The following is a 24,316-nucleotide window of genomic DNA, read 5'->3' as shown; positions in this document are numbered from 1 at the left end:
AGGATTATAAATCATTGTACTATAAAGACACATGCACACGTGTGTTTACTGCAGCACTATTTACAATACCAAAGTCATGAAACCAACCCAAGTGCCCACTAATGATAGACTAGATAAAGAAAATGTGGTACATATACACCGTGGAATACTATGCAGCCATAAAAAGGAATAAGATCACGTCCTTTGCAGGGACATAAATGAAGCTAGAAGTCATCATCCTCAGCAAACTAACATAGGAACAGAAAACCAAACACCACATGTTCTCACTCGTAAGTGGGAATTGAACAATAAGAACATATAGACACAGGAAAGGGAACAACACACTCTAGGGCCTGTTGGTGGGTTGGGGAGAGGGGTGGGAACTTAGAGGACAGGTCAATAGGTACAGAAAACCACCATGGCACATGTATACCTATGTAACAAACTTGCATGTTCTACACATGTATACTGGAACTTAAAAAGAAGACAGCTACTCCATAGACAGAGCAGCCCAAAAGGTTGCTGGTTGCCTATTTTTATTGTTATTTCTTGATTATATGCTAAACAAGGGGTGGGTTATTCATGCCTCTCCTTTTCAGACCACGTAGGGTAACTTCCTGTCGTTGCCATGACATTTGTAAACTGTCATGATGCTGGTGGGAGTGTAGCAGTGAGGATGACCAGAGGTCATTGTTGTTGCCATCTTGGTTTTGGTGGGTTTTAGCTGGCTTCTTTACTGCAAGCTGTTTTATCAGCAAGGTATTTATGACCTGTATCTTATGCTGACCTCCTATCTTATCCTGTGACTTGGAATGCCTTAACCATCTGGGAATGCAGCCTAGTAGGTCTCAGCCTCATTTCAGCTAGCTGCTTTAAAGATGGAGTCACTCTGGTTCACACACCTCTGACAGTAGAACGTACTCATTACAGTTTTCCCTTTGGAAAATATTTATTCCCCGATTTAACCCATGACCACTATAACCACCATCATTCATTGATTCACCACATATTGGGTAAATAATAATCTTACTTGTTACTTCATGTTTATTTCAATGTTTAATATTAGATGTGTTTGAGGACTTCATTTAGAAGTTTGGCGAGGTTTTTGTCCAGAAATATGCCAAAGGAACGGAACAGTTGTTTATATCAATTATCCTATGGTAAAATTTGTTTCATCATACATCATTTCACTTAAAGTCACAGTTTCCAAGGACCTATAGGTGACATTAAATGAAGATTTACTGTATGTGTAAAATACACACACACACACACACACCCTACCAGTGGTAAATACAGTAACAGAGGAATGGAGATATGAAAGGAAAATAAATCTTGAGGCACCAAAATCATTAAGCTAAATGGAAAAGTCTAGCTGGGAACTGCTTAGAGTAAACGTGCCTCCTATTCTATTCAAAGTCACCCCTCTGCTCACTGAGATAAATAAATGCATATCTGATTGCCTCCTTTAGAGAGGCTAATTAGAAATTGAAAAGAATGCTACCATTTGTCTCTTATCTACCTATCAGCTGGAAGTCCCCTCCCCACTTCAAGTCATCCTGCCATAGCTTCCAGTTGTCCTGCCTTTTCAGACCAAACCAATGGTTATCTTACATATGTCGATTGATGTCTCAAGTCTCCATAAAATGTATAACAACCAAACCGTGCTCTGACTACCTTGGGCACATGTCTTAAGGACCTCCTGAGGCTGTGTCATGGGCACCAGTCCTCAACCTTGGCAAAATAAACTTTCTAAATAAACTGAGACCTGTCTCAGATATTTGGGGTTCACAGAGCGTAGGTGAGTGAAATCAAAAGGGCATAACTTATCTAACTACAGTTTCAAGGAAAGGCTCCAGAGACAAGTTATGTAAGTTCAGAATAATCTGCACGATTTTACCCAGCAAATGCAAAGGGAGAAAGTGAATTCCAGGTAGGAGAAACTACACATACAAAAGGAAGATTTGAAAAACTTGGGATGTTGAGGGGCATGGCCTAAAGCATAAGGAGCTGGAAACTGTAGTAAATGCTGCAGGAGTAGTAAATAGTGGAGCAGGAAAAGGAAAAGGAGCCAGGTCATGAAGGCTTTTAGTTGCCAGACTGAAAAAGTGGTTTTTATTCAAGAGGGAAGTACTTTAAGAGTGTCCTACAGATCAGAGACCTCCCGGGGTACATTCTCACCTAGAAAATTTGAATTCACAGGTTGCATTTTCTCTTTTCTTCTGTTTTGTGACACCATCAGTTATTAGTATTATATCAATTAGTATAATACCAATACATTAATAAGTCAAAGCTTTTTCGGAGGGTGCCTCCACAATGGATATATAAATGTACGGGTGGATTTTTCAGATGCACTGGCAGAGCAAATATCGGTTTTATATAAAAAGTAAGCATAGCCAATTGGATAAATGTGAAGGAATGCTTCGAACTACTCATTACATACTAATCACAAAAGCAGAAAGGACAATGGATAAAGACAAAAGCAAATGCAGTTATCACAGTCTGGCCTTATACAACTATTAGGACAAGAGAGGAGGGAGAAAAGCAGGCCCAGGTCAGTTTAAAAATGTCGTGTAAGTCAGGTACCTTGAAAACAATCACAGGCTTTGTTCCAGCAAGGCTGAAACCGCCTTTGCAAAAATTGTAACTGAGGAAATTATGACTGTAAAAGAGATCAGACCTAACTGACTCGACTCCATCTTGCTTCTAACCTTTAAGCTGGCCTTGTTCATTCCTGGGCATAGGCCAAACAAACCTTGGGAAGGAATTTAGTTTATAGTTCAACTTTGAAACAAAATTAATAATAGTGCTTTCCCGAAGGGGAAAGAAAAACAAAACAAATCACCCCTTCTTGCCTGGAGACCAGTCTGAGTCTGTCTTTGTAGGACTAACAAACTAGCTACAAGATTGGAAATTATGGTTTGGGGCCATGCAGCCTCTGGCTGCAAGTGTCTGAACCTCCTCAAATTGCTCCTGGGAATGACATCACTACTGCAAAATCTAACATCCGTGCTTGAGATATTTTGCAGACCCTGCACTCCAGGTCTGGTAATCTGGCTCAACTAGATTGAATCAGGTAATCTGGATCAACCAGCTCTGCGATTTCACCCAAGAACAGAAGACAGCAAGAGAAACTCACTTTTACCCCCTATGATTCCATCTCCAACCCAACCAATCAGCACACCCCACTTCCCGAGCCTCTCCCCAGCAAATTATCCTTAAAAACTCTGATCCCGGGGAAGGCTTGCGGAGACAGATTTGAGTAATAATAAAACTCCAGTGTCCCATACAGCCTCTCTGCATGAATTACTCTTTCTGCATTGCAATTCCCTTGTCTTGATAAATAGGTTCTGTCTAGGCAGCGGGCAGGGTTTCTAGGAGGCTGACAAGGAAAACAAACAAACAAACAAAAATTTGCCTTACAACCAATAGAGCAGAGGTCGGGATGGGGGCAGATGGGTGAGAACTAACAAATTAGCTCAAATTTTGGTCTCTCCTGGCCTCCTTCCATCTGGGAATTGGGGGAACCTTCCAGTAACAGCCGGGAGATTGTGCTTTTGTGGTGAGTGGGGGCACAGTGTGGAGGAAAAGAGTGAAACTCTGTAAAATATTTGAAAAGATTTATTCTGAGACAAATATGAGTGACTATGGCCTGTGACACAGCCCTCAGGATATCCTGAGAACATGTGCCCAAGGTGGTTGGGGTGCAGCTTGATTTTATACATTTTAGGGAGACATGAGACATTTAAATACATTTAAGATACACATTGATTTGGTCCAGAAAGGCGGGACAGCTGGAAGCGGGGGATGCTTTCAATTTATAGGTAGATTTGAAAATTTTCTGATTGGCAACTGGTTGAGTTATTATCAACAAAATGCAATGTCTGGGTTATAGTAAGAGATTGTAGACACCAAAGTTTCATCATCCTGATGGAGCCTGGCTTCAGAGAGAATACATTAGAATATTTCTTATCATACTTAAGGTCTGTGTTTATGCTAATGTTGGAGGGTATAATGAGGCAGGTCCGACCCCCTCACTTTCTGTCATATCCTGAACCAGTTTTTCAGGTTAAATTTTAGAGTGCCCTGGCAGAGGAGGATGTCCATTCAGATGGTTGGGGGGGCCTTAGAATTTTATTTTGGGTTTATAGTAGTTTAGTCTTTTATGAGAATGAAAGCCCGGGGTATGGCTGGCTGGTTAGTGTGGGTTGGAACTCCACAGTTTATTTGTAGCCAGTAGAGACAGCTTAGGTTTGGGATGACTCTGCCTAATCCATTTCCTGTGGAATTGTTCCCCGTCGTGGTAGGCACTGAAGGGTCTGAAGAGCTACCTTATTGAGTGGTTCATTTTTAACTTTTCCTAGTCCTTAGAGCTCCTAGATGTGTGTATAAGCCTAAGGCCATAGGGATTCCCCTTATAGGGTAGTAAATGGGAGGTGAGGGTAATTACACTGATGTGTATAGTTCTCAGAATGAAAACTGTGTCGCAGTCCAAGTCTTTAATGGCTTGGTTCAAGAATGCGATGCTTGGGAGAAAACATCTTGGTGGACAGTCTGAATAAATTGGGAATCATAACTTTTATGGAGTTTTGATAGATATTGAGAATACTGTACACTGTTTGGAAAGGAAATTCAGTGGAAAATGGAGAATCGAATCAGTATGGAGCGAGTCCTATCTAAATAACCTTCGTTAAACTGTAAAGGACTATGCAATGATCTATCTTATTTACCTCTTTAGATCTATTTTCTTTTTTGTCCTTACAAAAACTATATCTGACTAGAATTATTCTGTGTGATTGGTACATGGATATTTCTACCACTATTAATCTTTATAACCTTCACACTGTTAGAGACATGGTTTTGCATTAATTAAACATTTTATCTAAAAATATTACATCTCTTATAAAAGTGTACATATGTAAAAAGAGAACAAATTTTCGTTCCATTGCAATTTCTCTGAGGAAATTAAAAGGCTGCCTTCAAAATAAGAGGCTAAAACAGAAATGATTCTAAAAGTTAATGTCCTAATGATCAGCAGAAGATGGCAACTTCAGTTAGGTAGAGAAAAACTTGTGAGTGGCTACGGTAACTTAGAGAAACTTTCAATTTAGTAGGGAAGAAAAACATATCATGGAAGACGTGAGCATATTGATGCTAAAACAGTTTTACCTGCCACTGAAATTTATGCTCTAGAGGGAAAAGAAGACTATCTCATCGTTCTTAAGGGAAGCTGCTAGGATAGCAATGGCCCATGACTGTTTCACTGGGGAGAGTATGAAATAATCTTTAAACTCAAATAAATGGACCAAATTAAATTTGTCAGTATAGATTTAGTAAAATAAGATTGCTAGCCAATAATTACAGAAAGAAAAAGTACCACATTTGTTCACGAAGTCCAATATTTTGTTCATTTAAAACACAGCTTTGAGTGGAGCTGTTACCTATTTATGTAATTTTTCTTGTTGAAATGAACAAAATAAAATTCCCTAAAAACTGTAATAAAATCAGAGAATTGTATACCTCCTTACCAGAGACTATAAAGCATCTATTGAATATGGTGAAACTGGGACCAGGTCAAAGAAGGATGTTGAGCATATCTTCTGTAATCTCAAACTTAGTCTAGAACTCCAAAGGACCTACCCAATATTTTACCTGGAAAGATAAGAAATAAATATTTGAATTAACAGGTCACCCTATTGAAATTCACGTATGAGTACACATTATATGTGTATGACAATGTTCTTGGTGACATTGTTCATAATAACCAAATTTTGGAAACTGTTCCAATATATATGAACAAGGATTTGCTAAATAAATTATGCTTTATTCACACAACGGAATACTATATAAAGAAGTAACTGTGTATAAAAGAACCTACAAACATGTTCACGTTCTATTAAGTGGAGAAATTTATAGAGGAGGATATATACTATGGTTCCATTTTTACAACTTCATATATGTGTACATAGATGGATTTAATGTACAGGTGTATATATGCGTTCTCTGCCTCTCTAGTCCTCTCTCTCTGTGTCTCTACAAACGTGTACATGTGTGCACACAAATACACAGAAAGGAAATGCTATGGTTTGAATATTCCCTCTAAAACTTATGTTGAAACTTTATCTCCAATATGGCAGTATTCAGAGGTATGGTCTTTAACAGGTGATTGGAACATGAGGGTTCTGCCCTTGTGAATGGATTAATTCACTGATGGATTATCATGGAAATAGAACTGGTGGCTTTATAAGAAGAGAAAAAGAGACCTAAGCTACCATGTTAGCATACTTAGTCCCCTTGCCATGTGATACCCTGAGCTACTTCAGGACTGCAGAGAGTTTCTACCATCAAGAAGGCCCTCACCAGATGTGGCCCCTCAATCTTGAACTTCCCAGCCTCCAGAACTGTAAGAAATAAACTTTAATTTTTAAATAAATTTTCAGGTATTTTGTTATAAGCAACAGAAAACGGTTTAAGACAGGTGCCATGAGTGAGAGTGAACCTCCAGAGTTTATGATCATTTGATGCCTAGGAGCTGTGTTGGACTTGACATAGCCAAACCTTGATCCGACTATTGATGGCCTACATGTGATATAGGAAATATATTGGATATTGTGATTGTCTTTAATCAAACCATAAAGCTAGACCACACCGCTTTAGGCATAGACAGAATTTCCTCTAAAGGTAATATGTTGCCACTATCAGATTCAATGTATGAATATGAAATAAAGCCCTAGAAGGCAGTCCTTACATTGATTATGAATGAAGAAAAAAGTACTCCTTCCGGTATCTGGGGCTGGTGAAAAATTTGGCCTTGATCTCCACCTTGTGGAGAGATGTGGAGATGCTATAAACACTTCCAGTGATTGGAAGGTGAGCTGTCTGAAGCCAAGTGAAGGCAGAAAAGGAAGACAGACAGGAGAGTCAACTTGGTAAGAGACTCTGGGATTGGTCTGTGCCTGAATAGTTATAATTATATTCAGTGTAGCATTTTCCTTCTTATACTCCAATACTTTCAGTAAAATCTTACAAATGCTTACCTTATGCCCACTCTTAGGATTAAATAGAAAAGAGGCCATCCTGTTGGTTTCACAGCAGTCACCCATGAAGAACAGCTGTTCCTAGGAGAGATGATTGCCCAGGGTTTAGCACCACCAGAAGCAGGAACATGCTACCATCACAAGACGGGAGCAGAAGATCTGAGAGGCTTGTTCATAAGCACATGTGGGGATAATAACATTAAGGATAAATAATCTGAAGGCTCTATAAATGGTGAAACCCTTTTAATGAACAGTATTTACCTGAGGACAGGACTCAGTGAGGTAAATATGATTTTATGTGGAGTCTTGCAATAAGTTTGTCTCCCAGCCTCCAGCCACTCCAGCCCTAATATACATGTACCCTTTATACTTCTAGACCTTTTAAAGCATGCATCTGATCCTATTGTCACTGCTCAAAATCATCAATACTTTCCCTTCTGCCTGCAGAACAGATTCCCAATTCCTTAAACTTTCATTGAAAGGCCATTGTAGATTACAGTGTTAGATTAAACACAACATATATTTACAACCTCAGCAATCTCTGTACATCTTTTCACAATCTTTAGGTATATGAGAGTCCTAGCTGTTCTACAAAACCTGACAGTGTAATTTGGCAAACATAGTAATTTTGGCTTTTATCCAGCTTGGCCCTGCTGGTTTTTTTTTTCAAGAGGTCTGAGTCTGCATTGGTTACCAAGAGTTTCTTAGTCAAGCCCTACCTATATGGCAGTCAGTAGGAATTTCTGCCAGAGTATGGTGAACCAATCATTGAGATTCTCCAGTCCATCATGGATTATTCAGTGAGACAGTAAAAGTAGATGAAGCATCATCAGTTTGCCACCATCTTAACCTAGAAACAAAAACATAGTAAAAAGGAAAGGACACTAAAAGAACCAACCAGCAAACAAAACACCCAGTATTCCAAGTGAGATTTATTTTTTTATGTTCTATTTTTCTGTTAGTGGCCTTTTAAGTTGCAAAATATAACTGAATATGAATTAAACTGTAAATACATAATTGACTCATTTATCTATTTTTCTCAGAGACAAAGGCGTAGTGCTAGTTTTCTTTGAAAACATTCTAAACCATGCTAAAACATGTCCAGTTTACAACCGGCCTTTAGAATTTGTATAGGGCTGATTTTCTGCTTTGAAACTGATGCTATTATGTCTCTTCCAGCTTTACTAAAAAGGATTTTGTACTGTATGTTTATATCAGATCTAAAGCCCTCACAAAACATGAAGACATAATTAAATGTAATCATTTTTGCTGATTCTCTGGACATGGTCCTAATGTAGATAAAATTAAGACCTCATTCATAGGAAAAGTTGGTCATTCATCCAGTGTCTACCTATGATCATTGTTGTCCATACACTGACTTAAAATTGCCCCTTCACGATTCATGACACAGCACTGTGAACAACTTCACATGTGTTTTCACACTCTCGTTCTGCTTGGATCCTCACTAAATCTTGTGACGTACTCAGAGCAGATTCCGGTTTCACCTGACACACCCATGTATCTATTCTGAAGAGAAGTTTGGTATTCTCTAGCAAAATCAAAGATGTGCCCACCCTATGACCCAGCAATTCTAGGCATATGCACAACAGAAACTCATGTGCAAAAGGAGAAATGTTTAAGGATATTTTAGAACAAGAACTAAAAAAAAAAAAAGAAAAAAAAATCCCAAATTGACAATTACCTAAATATTCATTCTTTGGGAATATATACATTGTAGTACAGCCACAAAATGGCATTTTATATATCCATATGAAAAGGTCACAAAAATAGAGTGAAAAAAGCAGGATACAAAAATACTGGCATAGTACATGATATGGGTAAAAATTTAAAACATAAAAACAATATATATTTTGGGGATACATACATAGTGAAAAAATAAACTAATAGGAAGGACATATCAACTACAGTTCAATGACAATGGAAAAAAATGGGGTTGGAATAAAATAAGAACTAAAAATATCTTTTTTAATTTCCTTCACAAAAAAAAGGGACAAAAGAAGGAGAAGAGGCAGCAGCAGTAGCAGTGTGGCTTGGAGTCAGACACACTGATTTAAGATGTGACTCCTATAGGACCTTACAGTTACTTTAAACCCTTTCCACTCTCTGGACCTGTTTCATACTCTGTACAAATGAGGAGGGAGACTAGATAATCTCAAGGCCCACACAGCTCTTAAATTCTGTTTTTCTGTCCTTACCACCAGTCCTTGTCTGTATATGCTTATGTTCTTAATTTCCATATACCCAGTTAACAATCTTCTGTACATCTAAGTAACAAATTGGCATTTCCTCTCCTGGTACAGAATGTTACGGGCATTAAAAATTAAAAAAAAAAAAAGAAACATATTAGTTATTTATTTATTTTTTTTGTAAGTGCCAGAAAATGAAAGCAATATATTGACTAATAATACTGGACAAACAGAGGGAAGAAGAGGCCTAAAGTCTCTCTAAATCCACAGATTCAGGACTGGTATAATGGCTCACGCCTATAATCCCAGCACTTTGGGAGGCCGAGGTGGGCGGATCACCTGAGGTCAGGAGTTGGAGACCAGCCTGGTCAACATGGTGAAACCCCGTCTCTACCAAAAATACAAAAATTATCTGGGCATGGTGGTGGCTGGTGCCTGTAGTCACAGATACTTGGAAGGCTGAGACAGGAGAATCACTTGAACCCTGAAGATGGAGGTTGCAGTGAGCCAAGATCACACCACTGCACTCCAGTCTGGGAGATAGAGTGAGACTCCATCTCAAAAAAAAAAAAAAAACAAAAAAATTGCAGATTCAAATGTTATAATCATGATAAAGTTTTTGTTTGTTTGTTTGATTTTGTGATTTGGTTTCCCCCTGTGGGTACCTTTATTCTTATGCATATCTTCTCTATATACTTTCAAAGGTGGCCAGCTAAAGGTCCAGATTTATGACATTGTTAAGGTAAACTTTATCAATGGATAAAAAGTTCCTCAGCTTCAAATCCCCAAAACTATAGCTCTAAACTCTCTTATAATTCCTATCATGGCATAGATGAGCACTGCAGATATTAAACTGGTTTCTGGATTTTATACTTATTTCCTATCTGCATTTTCCTGCAAGAGTAATATTCACTCACTGATTTATGGTAACATTTTTTTACACTTAAATATCCCATTGCACTTCACAAGTGTTTCTTTGCTCATTACATGACTAGAGCATCACAAAAAGCCTGTGAGGTGCATGGCTTGTCAGTACCATACCCCACCCTCAATTCCCTGTGCCTTTCATTTTGTTTCAGGAATTAATGGGTCCAAAAGGAAGATAAGTTGACTGACTTCCTCATGTCTCACAGGCAATAGATGATAGAATTGGAGCAAGAAGGTTCTCCATTATCTGTTGCTTCCCTCTGAGTTTGTTCACAATGTACAGCTAAGTGATGGGTGAGAAAACATCTTTGTTGTCCTGAGGCTGTCCAGAGATGGACACTTGACTTCATGGTTACTTGGAGAGGTACTACATCCTCTCAGGGTAAATGGGCTCACCCTGGACAGCATCATGGACCACCCAGGATCATGATGGCATTCTCAGGGCCAGAAGCAACATATGGAGAAGCCCCTTATCCTGAATGCATCCAGGTCAGGCTTGAGCTATAACTTCTGCCCAGATTCAGGGGAGCTGGAACAGGAAGTTTAGGGTCTGGTGTTGGGAGCCCAAGGTTGGAGTTCCAGCCCCACTGCTGATTGGCTTGGGGGATCTGGGAGACCTGCCACTTCCCTTCTCAGTTTCTTCTTGTGAGAAAAGGGAGGCAAACATCTGACCTCACAGAAGCACTGGAAGTTATCATCTGAAAGAATGGCCATAAGATTATTACTGTCACCTCAGTTCTCTTCTCCAGTGCTTCTGTGGACCCTCGTGGCAAATCCCTTCTACTTGTCTTGAGAAGAAAATACCCAGGGCCAGCATTGCTTCTCTCAGCCAATCAGTTAGTCAAAAAGTACTTTCTGATGCCCCAGAAAGAACCTTGTCTGTGCTGGGCAATGTCTAGGATATAGAGAGGAATTCAATCACACAGCTGTTGCCTCTGAAGAGATCACAGAGAAGCTGTCATTCTGGGGAAACAGGAGGTACCAGTAAATACTGTAACAAAGGGATAAAGGATATAAGAGTACAAAGGAGTGATCAATTGACCAAGCTGTGGAATTAAGTAAAGACTTCAGATATGAAATGTTTAAGTAAGTCCTGTTTCCACCCAGGTAACGCAGTGAGAGGAAGCGCATTCCAGGCAGGAGAAACAAGTGCAAAAACCAAGAGACTTGAAACAACTTCGACTGTTGAAGGAAATGGCCTGAAATATAAGGACCAGGGAGTCATAGTAAATAGTGCAGTAGTAAATAGTTAAGCTACAAAGGTAGAAAAGAGCCAGATCATGAAGGGCCTTGAATGCTGGGCTGAAAAAGTGGTCTTCATTCCAGGCAAATTATGTAATGGTCTCATGCAGTTTAGTGACCCCATTTGTCATGCAAAATTACAAACTGCATTTTCATTCTGTGAAACTATCCACTTTAAAAGGCGTCATCAATTTCCAACAATACTGATATGTTAATATTTATTCCAAAACCTGCCTTTCCTTGTGCAGGGTGATAGTTTTCAACAGTCACTCTTGAGACATCTGTTCTTTTCGTGTCCTCCAGCTGGTGGTACTCATGTGTGCGGGGTACTCACATTTTAGTGAATGAGGGGAAAAAGGAGAGTGAGAGAGAAGGAATAAGAGGTGAGGATTAGAAAACTTTGAGATTCTCTACCCTTCCCCCAGCCATCCCACTACTCTTCAGTTCTTTTCTCTCTTCCCATGCAGAATGGAATCTCCTAAGAAACAGTCACAATCTCATACAGGGTAACTGATAGCATGCCAAGTGTCTGAGGTTTTGGAAAGAAGTGGGCCAAGTACCATTTGAATTACTGTGTGGGTGAATCTGATAGTTTGTGCGCAGTGATTTGTCTACTTCAGTGTTTAAGCAAGGGAGGCCCTAAAGCCAACGAACATCCACAGTTATCAACAAATATTCAGCAAATAATAAATCAACAGATATCCATGGGAATCAACAGTTTCAATAGACCTGAGTGAGTGTGATGAGCAAAGGCTCTGCAAGGTCAGTACTATGCCAGGGTGGGGCTTGACTACTGGGGACCCCGCTGAGGCCATCTGCACGAGAAATATTTTGTGTTCCATACTAAATGCTGGTAAGAAGAGGCAGATCACCGAATGATAGCATCTGGGTGGTGCTTGGCTATGTATATGTAATACAGAGGACTGATATAATAGAGCCGTAGGTTAACTAGGGCTCTCCTTTCATTGGCCCTGACTTCCTTCTTTTATTTTAGTTTTTTAGAGATGGAGGTCTCACTATGTTGCCCAGATGGGACTTGAACTCCTGCACTCAGGGATCCTCTCACTTTAGCCGTCCCAGCAGCTGGAACTACAGGCACACATCAGCGCGGCCCTCTAATTTCCTTCTTTAATTAGTCAACTAAGCTTTGAGTTAGGCTTTCAGAGCCCACCTCCCCTCTCTCTCGTTCACAAAGACACTGTTTTGTGACACTTGCTCCATCCATTCCATTTGCTTTCTGCTGTGTTATAGGGTGCAAAGAGGAGATTAAAAAAATAACCTCTTACCTTCCAGATGTTTGCTGTTGATCTCCTGGTCTCATTCATAACATTGGGGTGGGGTGAAGGAAACCATACTGTCCCTCAAAATCTTTCCAGCTTTAGAGATGTCTGAGGAAGAAGTGAGTTGCTGGTGCTCACACCGGTGGACACATTACTTTGATACAATGAAAAGAAAGTCATGTATGGGTTCTTGGTGGTGGGCAGGTTTATTCAAAGGAGCTGAAAAGCAAAAAAATACAGTGGAGGAGCTGACATTTGAGATTAAGTGAAAAAAAAATTGTCACAAAGAGATTTACGGGGAGGAGGGAAACCAAAAAGGACTTCCAAGACATCACACTCTTCGTTTACCTCCTACCTCACTGATGGTGACTTCTCAGTCTCTTGTTTTGTCTCCTCTTCTCTCTGATCTCTTTAAGACCCAGGGCTCTGTGCATGGTCATCTGTTGTTCTCTATGTACACCTACTCCCTAGGGTGATCTCATACTGTCCCATAGTTTTAAGTATCATTTACATGGAGAAATTTCCAACTTATGTATCCAGCTTAGTCAGACCTCTCCCATGAACTGCACACTCCAATAACTGCTCAACAGCCCCACTTAATGTCCTAAAAACACCTTCAAACTCAACTTGTCCAAAACTGATTTTCTAGCCTCTCCTCTTCCTAGCACCCATCCAAACCACAGCCTTCTTCATCTCTATCAGTGGCAACTCCATCTTCCCAGTTGTTTTTTGGAGCCATCCATGACTCCTCTCTTTCCTTACATTTGTGAGAAAATTCTACTTACTCTTCCTTCAAAATATACCCCCAATTTAAATACCTCTCACCACCTCCATTGTTACCTCTCAGATATCATAATCTCACATATGGAATACTGCGATACTCTAACTAGTTTCCCTGCTTCCTCACTTTCTCCTTTATAGCCCGTCCTTAAAACAGCAGAGAGATTTTTTAGAAACATAAGTCAGGTCAATTATCTGCTGAAAATCCACAGTGGGTTTGTGGACATGGGATGCAACACCCAGGTTATGCTTCAGTGATGGACTTATCATGCTGCTTCAGCTCTCACCCCCATTACAGATTGCCTTAGCTGCTGAAAGCAACCTTGTCCAAGGCTACATCCCTTCCTGGGGCAGCCCACATCCAAAGAGTGATTAGTGTAGGGGTTGAAAGGCCTGTAAATATTACCCCAACTCTGAACGGCCATTCTAGTTCCAAAGCTTCCTGTGGGTGTGGTTGACACTGTCACTGAGTCTTTTTCAGAGCTTCACTTTCTTTGTGCTCCTGCTGCTTTCCCATTTATTCCCCAGGTATTGACTCCAAGGGCACTGCTTAATAAATTTTCTACAAGATTAACTTTGTTTCTGGGTCTGTTTCCTGGGAAAACCCAACTTGTGACAGGCTCCCCATTTCATGCGGAGTAAATGCCAAGTCTTAAAAATGCCTTATATTATTTAGACCCTTACTTCCTCTCTGACTTCTCCTATGTCTTTCTCCTTCACCTATGTAGCTCTAGCTAAATAAGCCTCCTTGTTAGTCTTTGAACATGCCAAAGACACACTTATCTCTTAGGCCCTTTCGTCTAGTAGTTCCTTTTGCCTAGAATGCTCTTTCTCTAGATATATGCTTGGCTAACTCACTTCCTTCATTTATTTGCTCAAATATTACCTTCTCCATGAAGTCCACCCCAATCTCCCTATTTACCATGGTGATCTACCACTTCCCTTCCCTCTTACCTTGTTCTAATTTTCTTTTTTATAACAGTTATCACTTTTTGACATCCCACATAATTTACTATGTTTTTTGTTTGTTTGTTTGTTTGTTTGGGTTTTTTTTTAGTGTTAGCCTCCCTTTGCTTGAATGTAAGCTCCATGAGGCATCACTGAATTCTTTGTTCATGAAATATCCCAAATGCCTAGTTAAAGTGCCTGGAACAAAGTAGGCACTGAATACATTTGTTGAACAAACGAATGAATAAAGTAGATTTAACAGTAGGAACAAAGTGTGTGTAGAAAGAGGGTGATAGAGAGGGAAGAATATGAATGAGTCATGGAGAAAAATCACAGCTATGAATCACTTCTCCCTTGGTGCTAATGTTTCTTTCCCATTTCTTTATGCAAATATTAGGAAAAAATGATAATTAGAGCATCACTTGGCATCAAGGGACCTAGTTTCAGTCCAGCACTCTTACTAGCTGTGTGACCCTGGTTTCCTTTTTCTCTTTAAGCTTAATCTCCTTATCTGAAAAATGGAGGTAGTAACACTCAGCTTCCAGTATCCTGTGAAGATTAAGATGTGCCCAGCACATACTAGGTGTCCAACAAATGTTTACTGACATCCCGACATCCTCCAAAGGCAAATGATTTAAACTAATAATGCAAATGTCTTGTAGTATATGCTTGAAAATGTAACCAGAAAAATAGGTATACACATTCATTACATTATATGTGACCTTCAACTTTATGTTATGTACCTGTTTCATAGATTTGGGGTAGAGGAAGAAATCTGCCCCATTTCCATTTAATCAGTGACCTCTTAGCTACCCTACTTGCTTTCTAGGATAGCAACAGAAAAACATATTTAAGGCCAGGCACGGGGGGACATGCCTGTAATCCCAGCACTTTGGTAGGCTGAGGCAGGCGGATCACCTGAGGTCAGGAGTTCGAGACCAGCCTGACCAACATGGTGAAACCATGTCTCTATTAAAAATACAAAATTAACCAGGTGTGGTGGTGCCTGCCTGTAATCCCAGCTACTCGGGGAGGCTGAGGCAGAAGAATTGCTTGAACCCAGAAGGTAGAGGTTGCAATGAGCCACGATTGGGCCATTGCATTCCAGTCTGGGCAACAAGAACGAAACTCAAAAACAAACAAACAAACAAAAACCGTATTTAAAAACTCCAAAAAAAAAAAAAAAAAAAAAAAAAAAAACCAGAAAACAACAGAGGTATAGTGTTAGCTGTGCAGAACAGTAGAGAAGAATCACAGGCCCTAGTTTCAATGTTAAACACATTACTGAATTAATAGCTATGGATAAATGACATTAGGTATTCCAGCCTTTCAACTTGTTTTTTTCTCTCTAGAACACTCCTTCCTCAAATCATTGCATGGGCTGGCTTCGTTAGTTATTTGCTAATATCCACTCAGGCCTTCCTCTGAAAACCTTTTGCTGAAGTAGTTCCCTTATTTCAGTTCATCTCTATCCATTGCTCTGCCTTTTTGTTCTTCATACAACTTATCACTCTCTGAAATCATACAGGTTATTTAGGTTATTTGTCTACATCTTTGTTACTTTTCTCCCCTCTATGAGAATGTAAGCTCCCTGACAGAATGGACAGTATCTATCTCATTCATCACTATCGGGCAAATGCATCAAAAAGTAGCTGAATGAATGAATGAATGATTGCATTCAGGGTAATAACCCTGCTCTCTTAACTGTCCAGTAATGTTGTAAAGATTAACGAGCTCTCTGGGAAGACAAACTCAGTTCTTAGCAGAGATTAAAAGAGCTATGTACATCCAAAGAATTATTTAAATAATTTCTTTCACATTTCAGTAATAGAATTTCTAGATCTATATTCACTGGTTAAATGTCACTGGAGCATTGCTAAATATAAAGGTTAACCAAAAGGACATGTGGTTTACCCTCTTGAGAATGAAAGGGAATTCACCTTTATTAAGCATCTGTGCTGTACAATGCTACATGCTAAGGATATAGTTTCTCATATACCTCTAAACAGGACTGAGTAAAGAGTGTTACCCTCACTATCAAGAAGGGGAATAGACTCACAAAGATTAAGTAACTTGCTAGTACAGAGCTAGTAAAAGCTGGAATTAATGTCCAATCAGCTGACTTTATTGTTTTTTTTTTTGCTTATTCCATCCTTTCTTGAGGAGCATGTGGCCCTCAGATCTGTGCTTCTTAGGCCAAGATCAAGCATACCATCTCCATTGTTGAAATGGGCTTATTTGAAAACAGTGAAAGAAGAAAACAAAACTTTGCTAGTTTAGTCACTGGTTTTGTGAAATCCCAGTGGAAAGAGACATGGATAATTTGGAACTTTGTATGATTTGAAAAGCCAAGTTTTTTGCCCCAAATTAAGCTTAGTGAGAACAAGGGCAAGCAGATGGAAGACATATTAGGAAATAAGACTAGGGGCAAGAAAAACCTAATTTTCTAGATCAGTGTTTCCTAATCATTACTGATGATAAAGAGTCACCTGGGGTATCTTGTACAGCTGTCCCAGGTCCCTTCCCAAGAGATTTTGATTTATTACATCTAAGATAGGGCTCAGCAATTTATATTTAACAATTGCTCCAGGTAAATCTTATCAGGCAAGTATAGGAAATAATAACTCTGACCTCACTCAATTGCCAACTATAAATCAGTGATTTTCAATGTGGGGTCCCAGGACCAGCAGCATCAGTCTCATGTGGGAACTTGTTATAAATATAAGCCCGTGGACCCTACCCTAGACCTGCTAAATCAGAATCTCTGTAAGAGGGCCCCAGAAATTTGTATTTTAACAAGTTCTCAAGGTGATTCTGATGTGTACTAGAGTTTGAGAGCTACTGTACTAAATAATCTCTAATTATAGCCAATAATTAAAAAACCTTCGATTGTTCAACCCCCAGGTGCAAGAAGTAGCATAAGATGAAATAGAATGACCAGTTCAACCCCCAAAAAGGGCATCCACCCAAGATATGCCTCCAAGGGAGAACGTCTCAGAGAACACAAAGAGGTATTTGACCAAAAGAGTCACTCAACTGCTAGGATAGGTAGTCCTTGTCTAACAGGTTATGATATATGCTTTGGACCAGAAACTACTATGCATTGTTTCCTATTTCCTCCCTTTTTCAAATGGTAGTTTTGATTATATTTTTCTGGTTATCTCCTCACTACTGTATACTGGGTGTGTTGAGAAGAGTAGTTTATAATTTAAGTATAGATGACCAGACTGCTAGGAAGATGGATCTAAAGATGGCTGCATATCAACTAGGGATCTTGAACTTACTGCTAAATGCAGTAACTGGATAAGACTTCAAGTTTTTCTCCTTTGGGGACATGAATTTATCACACTTATGTGTGGCATTTTTTGAAAGAGGATGTGTAGGAAGAAACGTGTCCATGGATGCTAGGTATTCAAATGAAGAAGCTATACTAGATATTTGTGATTGGTGAATAGCATTCATTCTTCATTTCCCCAAAGCCCTTGATTCTACTGGAAATCCACCTGGTTCCAGAGAGATACATCCTAGGGCAGGGGTTCCCAACCCCTGGGCCACTGACAAATACAGGTCCATGGCCTGCTAGGAACCAGGCCGCACAGCAGGAGGTGAGCTGCAGGTGGGTAAGCAAGCGAAGCTTCATCTGTGTTTACAGCTGCTCCCGATCACTTGCATTACCACCTGGGCTCTGCCTCCTGTCAGATCAGCAGTGGCATTAGATTCTCATAGGAGCATGAACCCTATTGTGAACTGTGCATGCAAGGGATCTAGGTTGCATGTTCCTTATAAGAATATAATGCCTGATGATCTGTTGCTGTCTCCCATCACCCCCAGATGGGACGGTCTAGTTGCAGGAAAACAAGCTCAGGGCTCCTACTTTTTCTACATTATGGTGAGTTATATAATTATTTCATTATGCATTAGAATATAATAATAGAAATAAATTGCACAATAAATGTAAGGCATTTGAATCATCCCCAAACCACCCCTTCCCCTCACCCATCCTGTCTGTGGAAAAACTGTTTTCCATGAAACCAGTTCCTGGTGCCAAAACAATTGGGGACCACTGCCGTAGAGAGTTTAGGGATGGAACACATGACCTGCTAAGCCAATCAGTGTATTTCATCCCTGAGATTTTAGTGATTGGTCAAAGTATCTGACCTAAGCCAGCAGAGAATACATCATAGGACACAGGCTATCTATCTTTCTCTAGATTGGACTGCTGTAGCATGGAACTGCTGGTCCAATTTTGCTACCATAAGAAAACACAGCCTGAGAATGAAACTGACACACAGAAGGAAAATCCTAAAGAATCATAAACACTGATCCTGAGCCCCAATTCAAACTATGCCTGAAGCCCATCTGAGCTCTGGATTTTTTTTTTATTTATATTGATCAATGCTTGGTAACTGTTTAAGCCTGTTTGAAATGGGTTTCCTGTTACATGCAGGCAAGTTCTGTTAGAAAAGGCAAATCAAAGCTATAAATATGAATTTGCATATGGCAGTAGATAAATAATTGTTCGTTTCTGGATTAATTATATAGTACCTTAACTTTCCCCACAGCTTCAATATAAATTGGTTTTCCTTTTAACTTCCCTCAGTAAAAATGTATTGGCCTCTCTCAAGAAGTTCCTCTCACAGAATATATTATGTTCACATATATTTCACATTCTACTATCGAGAAAAATTGGACTGGCAGAAATTGTGGGTTGGTAGGGTCATGTATGTTTTCATTAAACTGGGTTAGGGTTTGAAGGTTTGAATTAATTACACCTCCTTCCCTTCCAGATTATGAACCAATTAAAAAATATACACAGAAATCAAATAGGGATTAAGATATCAGCTTTAATATATTGTTCAGTGAAAAAAGCAAAATTCAGAACAGCATGTATAGTATGCCACCATTTGTGTAAAAAAAAAAAAAACCTGATACACACATACCCACACACAATATGCTTGTAAATACATGGAATATCTCTGGAATGATACATAAGTAACTGGTAACAGTTGTTACTTTTTGAAAATGGGACGGGGGAACTGAGGCCAGGGGTGAGAAGGAGGAAAAGAGACTTACTTTTTAATTGTATACCCTTTTGTACTGTTTGACTTTTACCATAGGCATGTGTTATTTTTCTAAAAAACAATTTATATATTAAAACTGTAAAAAAGAATAAAAATAGATACCAGCTTTATAGCTGATAGAGCTGGATTGGAGAATACAGCTTGGACCTGAGGCTGAAATGAACTTCTACCATAAGTCTAAGGACTTTGGGATCCCCCACCCCAAGGAGAGATAGTTGGGTCTACAAAGCAGATGTTTACCCAGCCATGTAGTGAAGGACTGCAGTTTTTCCCACATCTTGCTGTGTGGAACAAACTCAAGATCCAAGAGCCGCCTAAGCTGCCTATCCATTATAACAATTTTCTCAATCTCATCAAGTTATTCCTCCTCCCAAGCATAAGATTGAATGAGTGTAAGAGAAGACAGGTGGAACTTTCTTCCAAACATTTTTGAGAGATGCAAGTCTTTTCCTTTTCTTGAGTCAGGAGCATGGAGAGAGGAAGAGGATAGATCCCATCACACCCTTGTACATTTTCATTCTCTTAAGCCACAATGGTTAACGCTCAAGACTCTGGTCAACAAACAGGGCTGTGGCTGTCCCCTTCCAGGGAGTCCAACAGTATCTTAGAAAAGTTCTGCTCCCATCAATGTAAGATTGGTGAGCAGTTCTGTTTTTGCCCCCAAGAGGCTCTGAAATAAGTCAAAATAGAACAGTAATTAAATTAACTCCAAGGCTACATTACACCCTAGGCTGAAAATTTGATCACAATTGTAGCCCTAATTTACAATTATGTCCAGCCATATTTCCTGACATAGCTGACAGCAATTATACAATGACTCCCAAAGATAGCATTAAAATACTCCAAATAATACAATATCAACAACATAATAAAAATGCCTTCGTTTGAACTATATGACCTCGCCCCCACCCCATCAACTATTAAACTCCAAGGGAAAAAGGACTGCTCAAAATTAAATTTCTAATTCAAAGTCCAAAAGAATTAACGTCCAAAATTCTGCCTTTCCAATTTCTCGTTTTTCTCATTTCAGCCATATAGATCTCACAAAGATGTCTGCCCAGATATGGGGTTCCTTCAGCAGCTGCAGCCTTGGCTGTCTTCCTCTTGACTGGGTGTAGTTCCTTCAGGACCTCAGGAGTTGAATTAATCTAACCCCACAATTGCATATCATACATATTAAAGAGTCCAAAGGGTCAATAAGACATAAGATTATCACAATATCAACCTCACATCAAACAAATTAGAAAGCACACTAGTCCCCAGACACTAGAACAGTTTTTTAAAGCAAATGTATGACCCCAGGACTTAGAACATAGGGCAATACAGACTCACATTGCTGTTGTCAGTCAAACATCATAGTAGACACTTAGTGGCATTAATAAGCAAAAGTAGACAGATAAAACATAGGAGAAAAGAGAATATCTTCTTTGTTTCATCCTCAGCAGGATGCCAATCTGTGCCGGTAGTCTGGACTCCATGACCTGTGAACTTAAACTAATTTGGAAGATATCTTGCAGTACAGTCCCAATATGATTGTACTGCCTTGAGTCCCAGCCCCAAATGTGCAGAAGTCCATGGCCTTATTAGGCTGTTACTGCTAATGGAGCTTCTGTGAGAACCCCAGTGAGAAGGCATTGGTTTTGGCCAGGTGCTTCTCTCAAAAACCATACTTATATTTCAACTTTTCTTTCCTAGGCTTTGGTTAACCTCCACCAATGCCTCTTTAATAATGGAAAGCTCAAAGGCCCTTCCATTGTTTACTTTTCTGCCACAGTAGAACTCACCCTTATGTGCATATGAGTTTCTTAGGGACAGCCAAGAAACAGGATAGAGTTAAAAATCAAAACACTAAGAAAAATCTATTAGATTTCTATCTACCAATGCCAGCACTTAAAACATGATTAAGCCTACAGATTACCTACCACTGACTGTGTTCCAAGTCCTGCTGGGATACCACAATAGATGAGCCCACCAGTCCCTGCAAGGAAGTATGGCCTGCTTTCAGCCATTCTTGGTTCTCACAAGTGCCTTGCCCACTTAATATGCTGGGACTCTGAAATCTCCTAAGAATCAAATCTAAAACTTCTGAGTCTTTCTTAGCACAGCAAAGAAATCTGTATCTCAGCTTGATTCTAGGTTTCTGTTCTTTCATTTTGAGGTTCTGGACAGATCTGTCAACCCTTGCCAAACTCAGCCTTTGCCTTGTGACTGAGGATTCTAGCTAGAGCCTGGCTTAATGCTCCTCTGGGCTGGCAAAGACTACTTGTGCTAAAGTCTGCCTGCACAGCTTGTATCAGTTAAAACCCACTCCATGTCTGCAGATACCAGCCAGAGCTATTGGAGACAAGAGAGACCCTAATGCCACTGATGACTAAAACCTTTCACTTAAGCTCCACCAGAAATCTGAATCTCTCCACTTAGAGTTTGGTCCCTAAATGCTTGTCTTCTTATCATTTTTGCAAAGTTTCTCAGCCTATGCTTAGGTACTAAAATGCAAAGTAATTACCTTCTTAAATATAAAACAGGTGAGCAATAGGTGAAAGAACCAGAAAGAGCAAAATTATTAGCCTTACTTTTAGTACAGTTAGAATTGAGAATGCAACTTGAACAAGAGACCAAAATGGGCTTCCCACTCTTTCCCAAGTTAGATTTTTGAAGCCACCTGGGGGAGATTTGAGATTGCAAAGACACTTACCCAGCCAGTCACATGGGGTATCTCAGCAAGCTTCACACCTCAATGAGTGTAGAGTCCAAGTGCCAAAAAGAATGAGGTGAGAGGTGTTCAGCTACCTTTAATCTATTAACACCACCCAAGATAAAAAAAAAAAAGTATGAGCCAATGGATGTCAGGTTTCACCCTTCCCACTAAACAGTTAAATTGTGGACAGGAACCAGTGAAAAGGTTGGACAGATGGGCAAAAGGTTTCTTCCAAAAACATATGAGAGGGCAGAAGTTCCAATTTTTTGCCAAGCAAAACGTGCAAAAAGGGAGAAGATGGTTCTTACAAACTGGAAAGCAATCAAGACTTTTTGTGTCTACAGATTTAGAGTCTCATATATTTGGCAAATTTCAAGATGATCTCTAAGATGTTTTTACCAAATCGTAGACATAGATATGGAAATCATCATCAAATTTGATGAAGTACACAGAGGGTTTTGCTTCTACCTGATGAATGACCATGCCAGTTCTCTTGGAGCCATCGTCTTTGGCATACTCCACCTGTTTGCCTACCAGGCTGTCTATGACTTCTCCTGGCTCCCTCTCTGCGGGAGGAGAATCATTGGAATCTTGAAGGATGCGGAGGTCACCGTCTTTATAATCATCTAAGAGCTGGTACATATATAATACAGGATCTTTCTCATAGGTAATGTAAAACCATGTGTTCATGACAGGTGCCTGAGCTAAGACCATTCCCCTCCATTCATTTTTGGAACCTTCCTCTGTCTCAAAAATATGTTCCACTGCTTTGCCAACCATTATTTCTGCCAAGTGTGTATCACTGATTCTAGATGATGCAACTCTATTAGGAAGGACTTCAAGTGATGACACTCTTTCATCTCTGTGAAGTTCCAATCCATAAACACAGTCAAATCCATCATATTTGATAAGATACAGAGAGGGATTTACAGGTACCTGATCCAGAACGGTTCCTTTCCACTGTGTTAGAGGTTCATCTCCATCTTTCCATCCGTGCTGAATTCTACAGCCCACGATGTTCCTCCGAGGCTGGGAGGTGGGTCGGCTCCTATGCTTCTTGTGTGCAGCCTTCCTCTTCATCATGGTAACAGACACGCTGCCGTGGCCAGTGCCTGTCCCAGACCGCTGCCCTGCAGCTGCCTTTCCAAACGGGGTCTTCATGCCTGCGTGGAGGAGCACAGTTGCCAGGTGGACCGAGAAAGGAAATTAACAAAATCAGTGCATAACACGGAGACCTTTTTCTCCTAATCAGCGCACCCCACACACCCACGCCCGTTTTTCCCGAAAGCTACATAGCAAAGCAGGAAATCAAGGCACCCTGGCTGAATGCCTGCAGTAACCTTCCTCCCCAGCTCAGTCTGGCTAAGCTAGAGCAAGAGATCTGCGGTTCGGTGAAATAGGAAGCATTTCCCCGTTCCCCTCGCCCTGCTTCCAACACTACCCGGCCAGGAGGCGCAGATTCCCCACCGTCCCGGATTGCGGGCCTCAAGTGCCCAAATCGGACACCTCGCCGTAGCCTCAGCAGTGAGCCTATAGAGAAGGAATATCAGCGGGCTAGCAGCCCGGTGCTTGCAAAAGCTGGGAGACGATGATCCGTAGGCAAGGAGTGGCTCTAAGAGGGCGGCGGGGCAGGCGAAGAGGACCGTGGCGGCGTCCCTTGCTCTTGGCTCCTGCGTCCTCCGCCTTCCTGTTGGCGGTGGCAGTGACGGCGGCCGCAGCCCCTCTGCCACATCGGACTCGCTCTAGTCGCTGCCGCGCCGCAGTCTCCTCCCTCTTTTTCTAGCGCAGCTTCCGGCCAGTAGAGAGGCCTCCTCTTCCTGCCAAACACCGCGCGGCGCTCCTCCCCCACCAACCTCTACCACAGCCCTGGGCGTAGAAGGTGCTCTTAGGCTCTCGGTCCCTCAGCTTCCCCCAAATCAGAAGCTGGGGATCCCACAACCACCTCTCTCTCACTGCATAGGTTTACCTCCCCTGGCTTAGCACTCCCCCCTCCCCCCACCTCACCTCAACTCTCAGCGCCCCTGCCCCATCTGCTTTCCACCTTTCCGGAATTGGCACTTTCCTTTCCCCTCCCTCCCCGCGTCCCCCCACCCGCCATTGAAGGGGATTTGTTGTAGGACAAGAGAAATGCGCTAGTGCT

The 24,316-nt window shown here is 40.6% G+C and overlaps 2 protein-coding genes across 4 annotated transcripts in view; both read right to left on the bottom strand.

The window, feature by feature from the left end:
- Positions 1–12,883, bottom strand: part of LOC103232059 (LINE-1 retrotransposable element ORF1 protein) — a 47,385-nt gene extending 34,502 nt beyond the window's left edge. For both annotated transcript variants that reach the window (XR_012091984.1, XM_073013636.1), the window contains exons 1-4: positions 11,624–12,883; positions 7,733–7,863; positions 7,014–7,094; positions 5,505–5,628 (exon numbers count right to left, since the gene is read on the bottom strand). The gene's annotated coding sequence lies outside the window, so the exon portion shown is untranslated. The remainder of the gene's footprint in view (positions 1–5,504; positions 5,629–7,013; positions 7,095–7,732; positions 7,864–11,623) is intronic.
- A 6,338-nt stretch (positions 12,884–19,221) lies between these two features.
- On the bottom strand, positions 19,222–23,996 carry SPIN3 (spindlin family member 3). 2 transcript variants are annotated; one of them, XM_007991869.3, is made up of 2 exons: positions 23,644–23,996; positions 19,222–23,339 (listed from the first exon to the last, which is right to left on the bottom strand). In XM_007991869.3, exon 2 carries the CDS (start codon positions 23,335–23,337, stop codon positions 22,561–22,563), a length of 777 nt encoding a protein of 258 aa, XP_007990060.1. In that variant the 5' UTR covers positions 23,338–23,339; positions 23,644–23,996; the 3' UTR covers positions 19,222–22,560. The 2 variants fall into 2 exon arrangements, with proteins under 2 accessions (XP_007990060.1, XP_037850861.1); XM_037994933.2 differs by having other exon boundaries at positions 23,618–23,981.
- Positions 23,997–24,316: the final 320 nt, after the last annotated feature.

Source organism: Chlorocebus sabaeus, chromosome X (genome assembly GCF_047675955.1).
Source record: "Chlorocebus sabaeus isolate Y175 chromosome X, mChlSab1.0.hap1, whole genome shotgun sequence".
In the NCBI taxonomy this organism is placed as follows: Eukaryota; Metazoa; Chordata; class Mammalia; order Primates; family Cercopithecidae; genus Chlorocebus; species Chlorocebus sabaeus.
The sequence above is the reverse complement of the archived record's forward strand: the minus strand, read 5'-3'. Positions and strand labels throughout refer to the sequence as shown.

Bases quoted from the DNA above. Each gene is read 5' to 3' on its own strand.
- SPIN3 (XM_007991869.3), bottom strand. From the start codon at position 23,337: ATGAAGACCCCGTTTGGAAAGGCAGCTGCAGGGCAGCGGTCTGGGACA.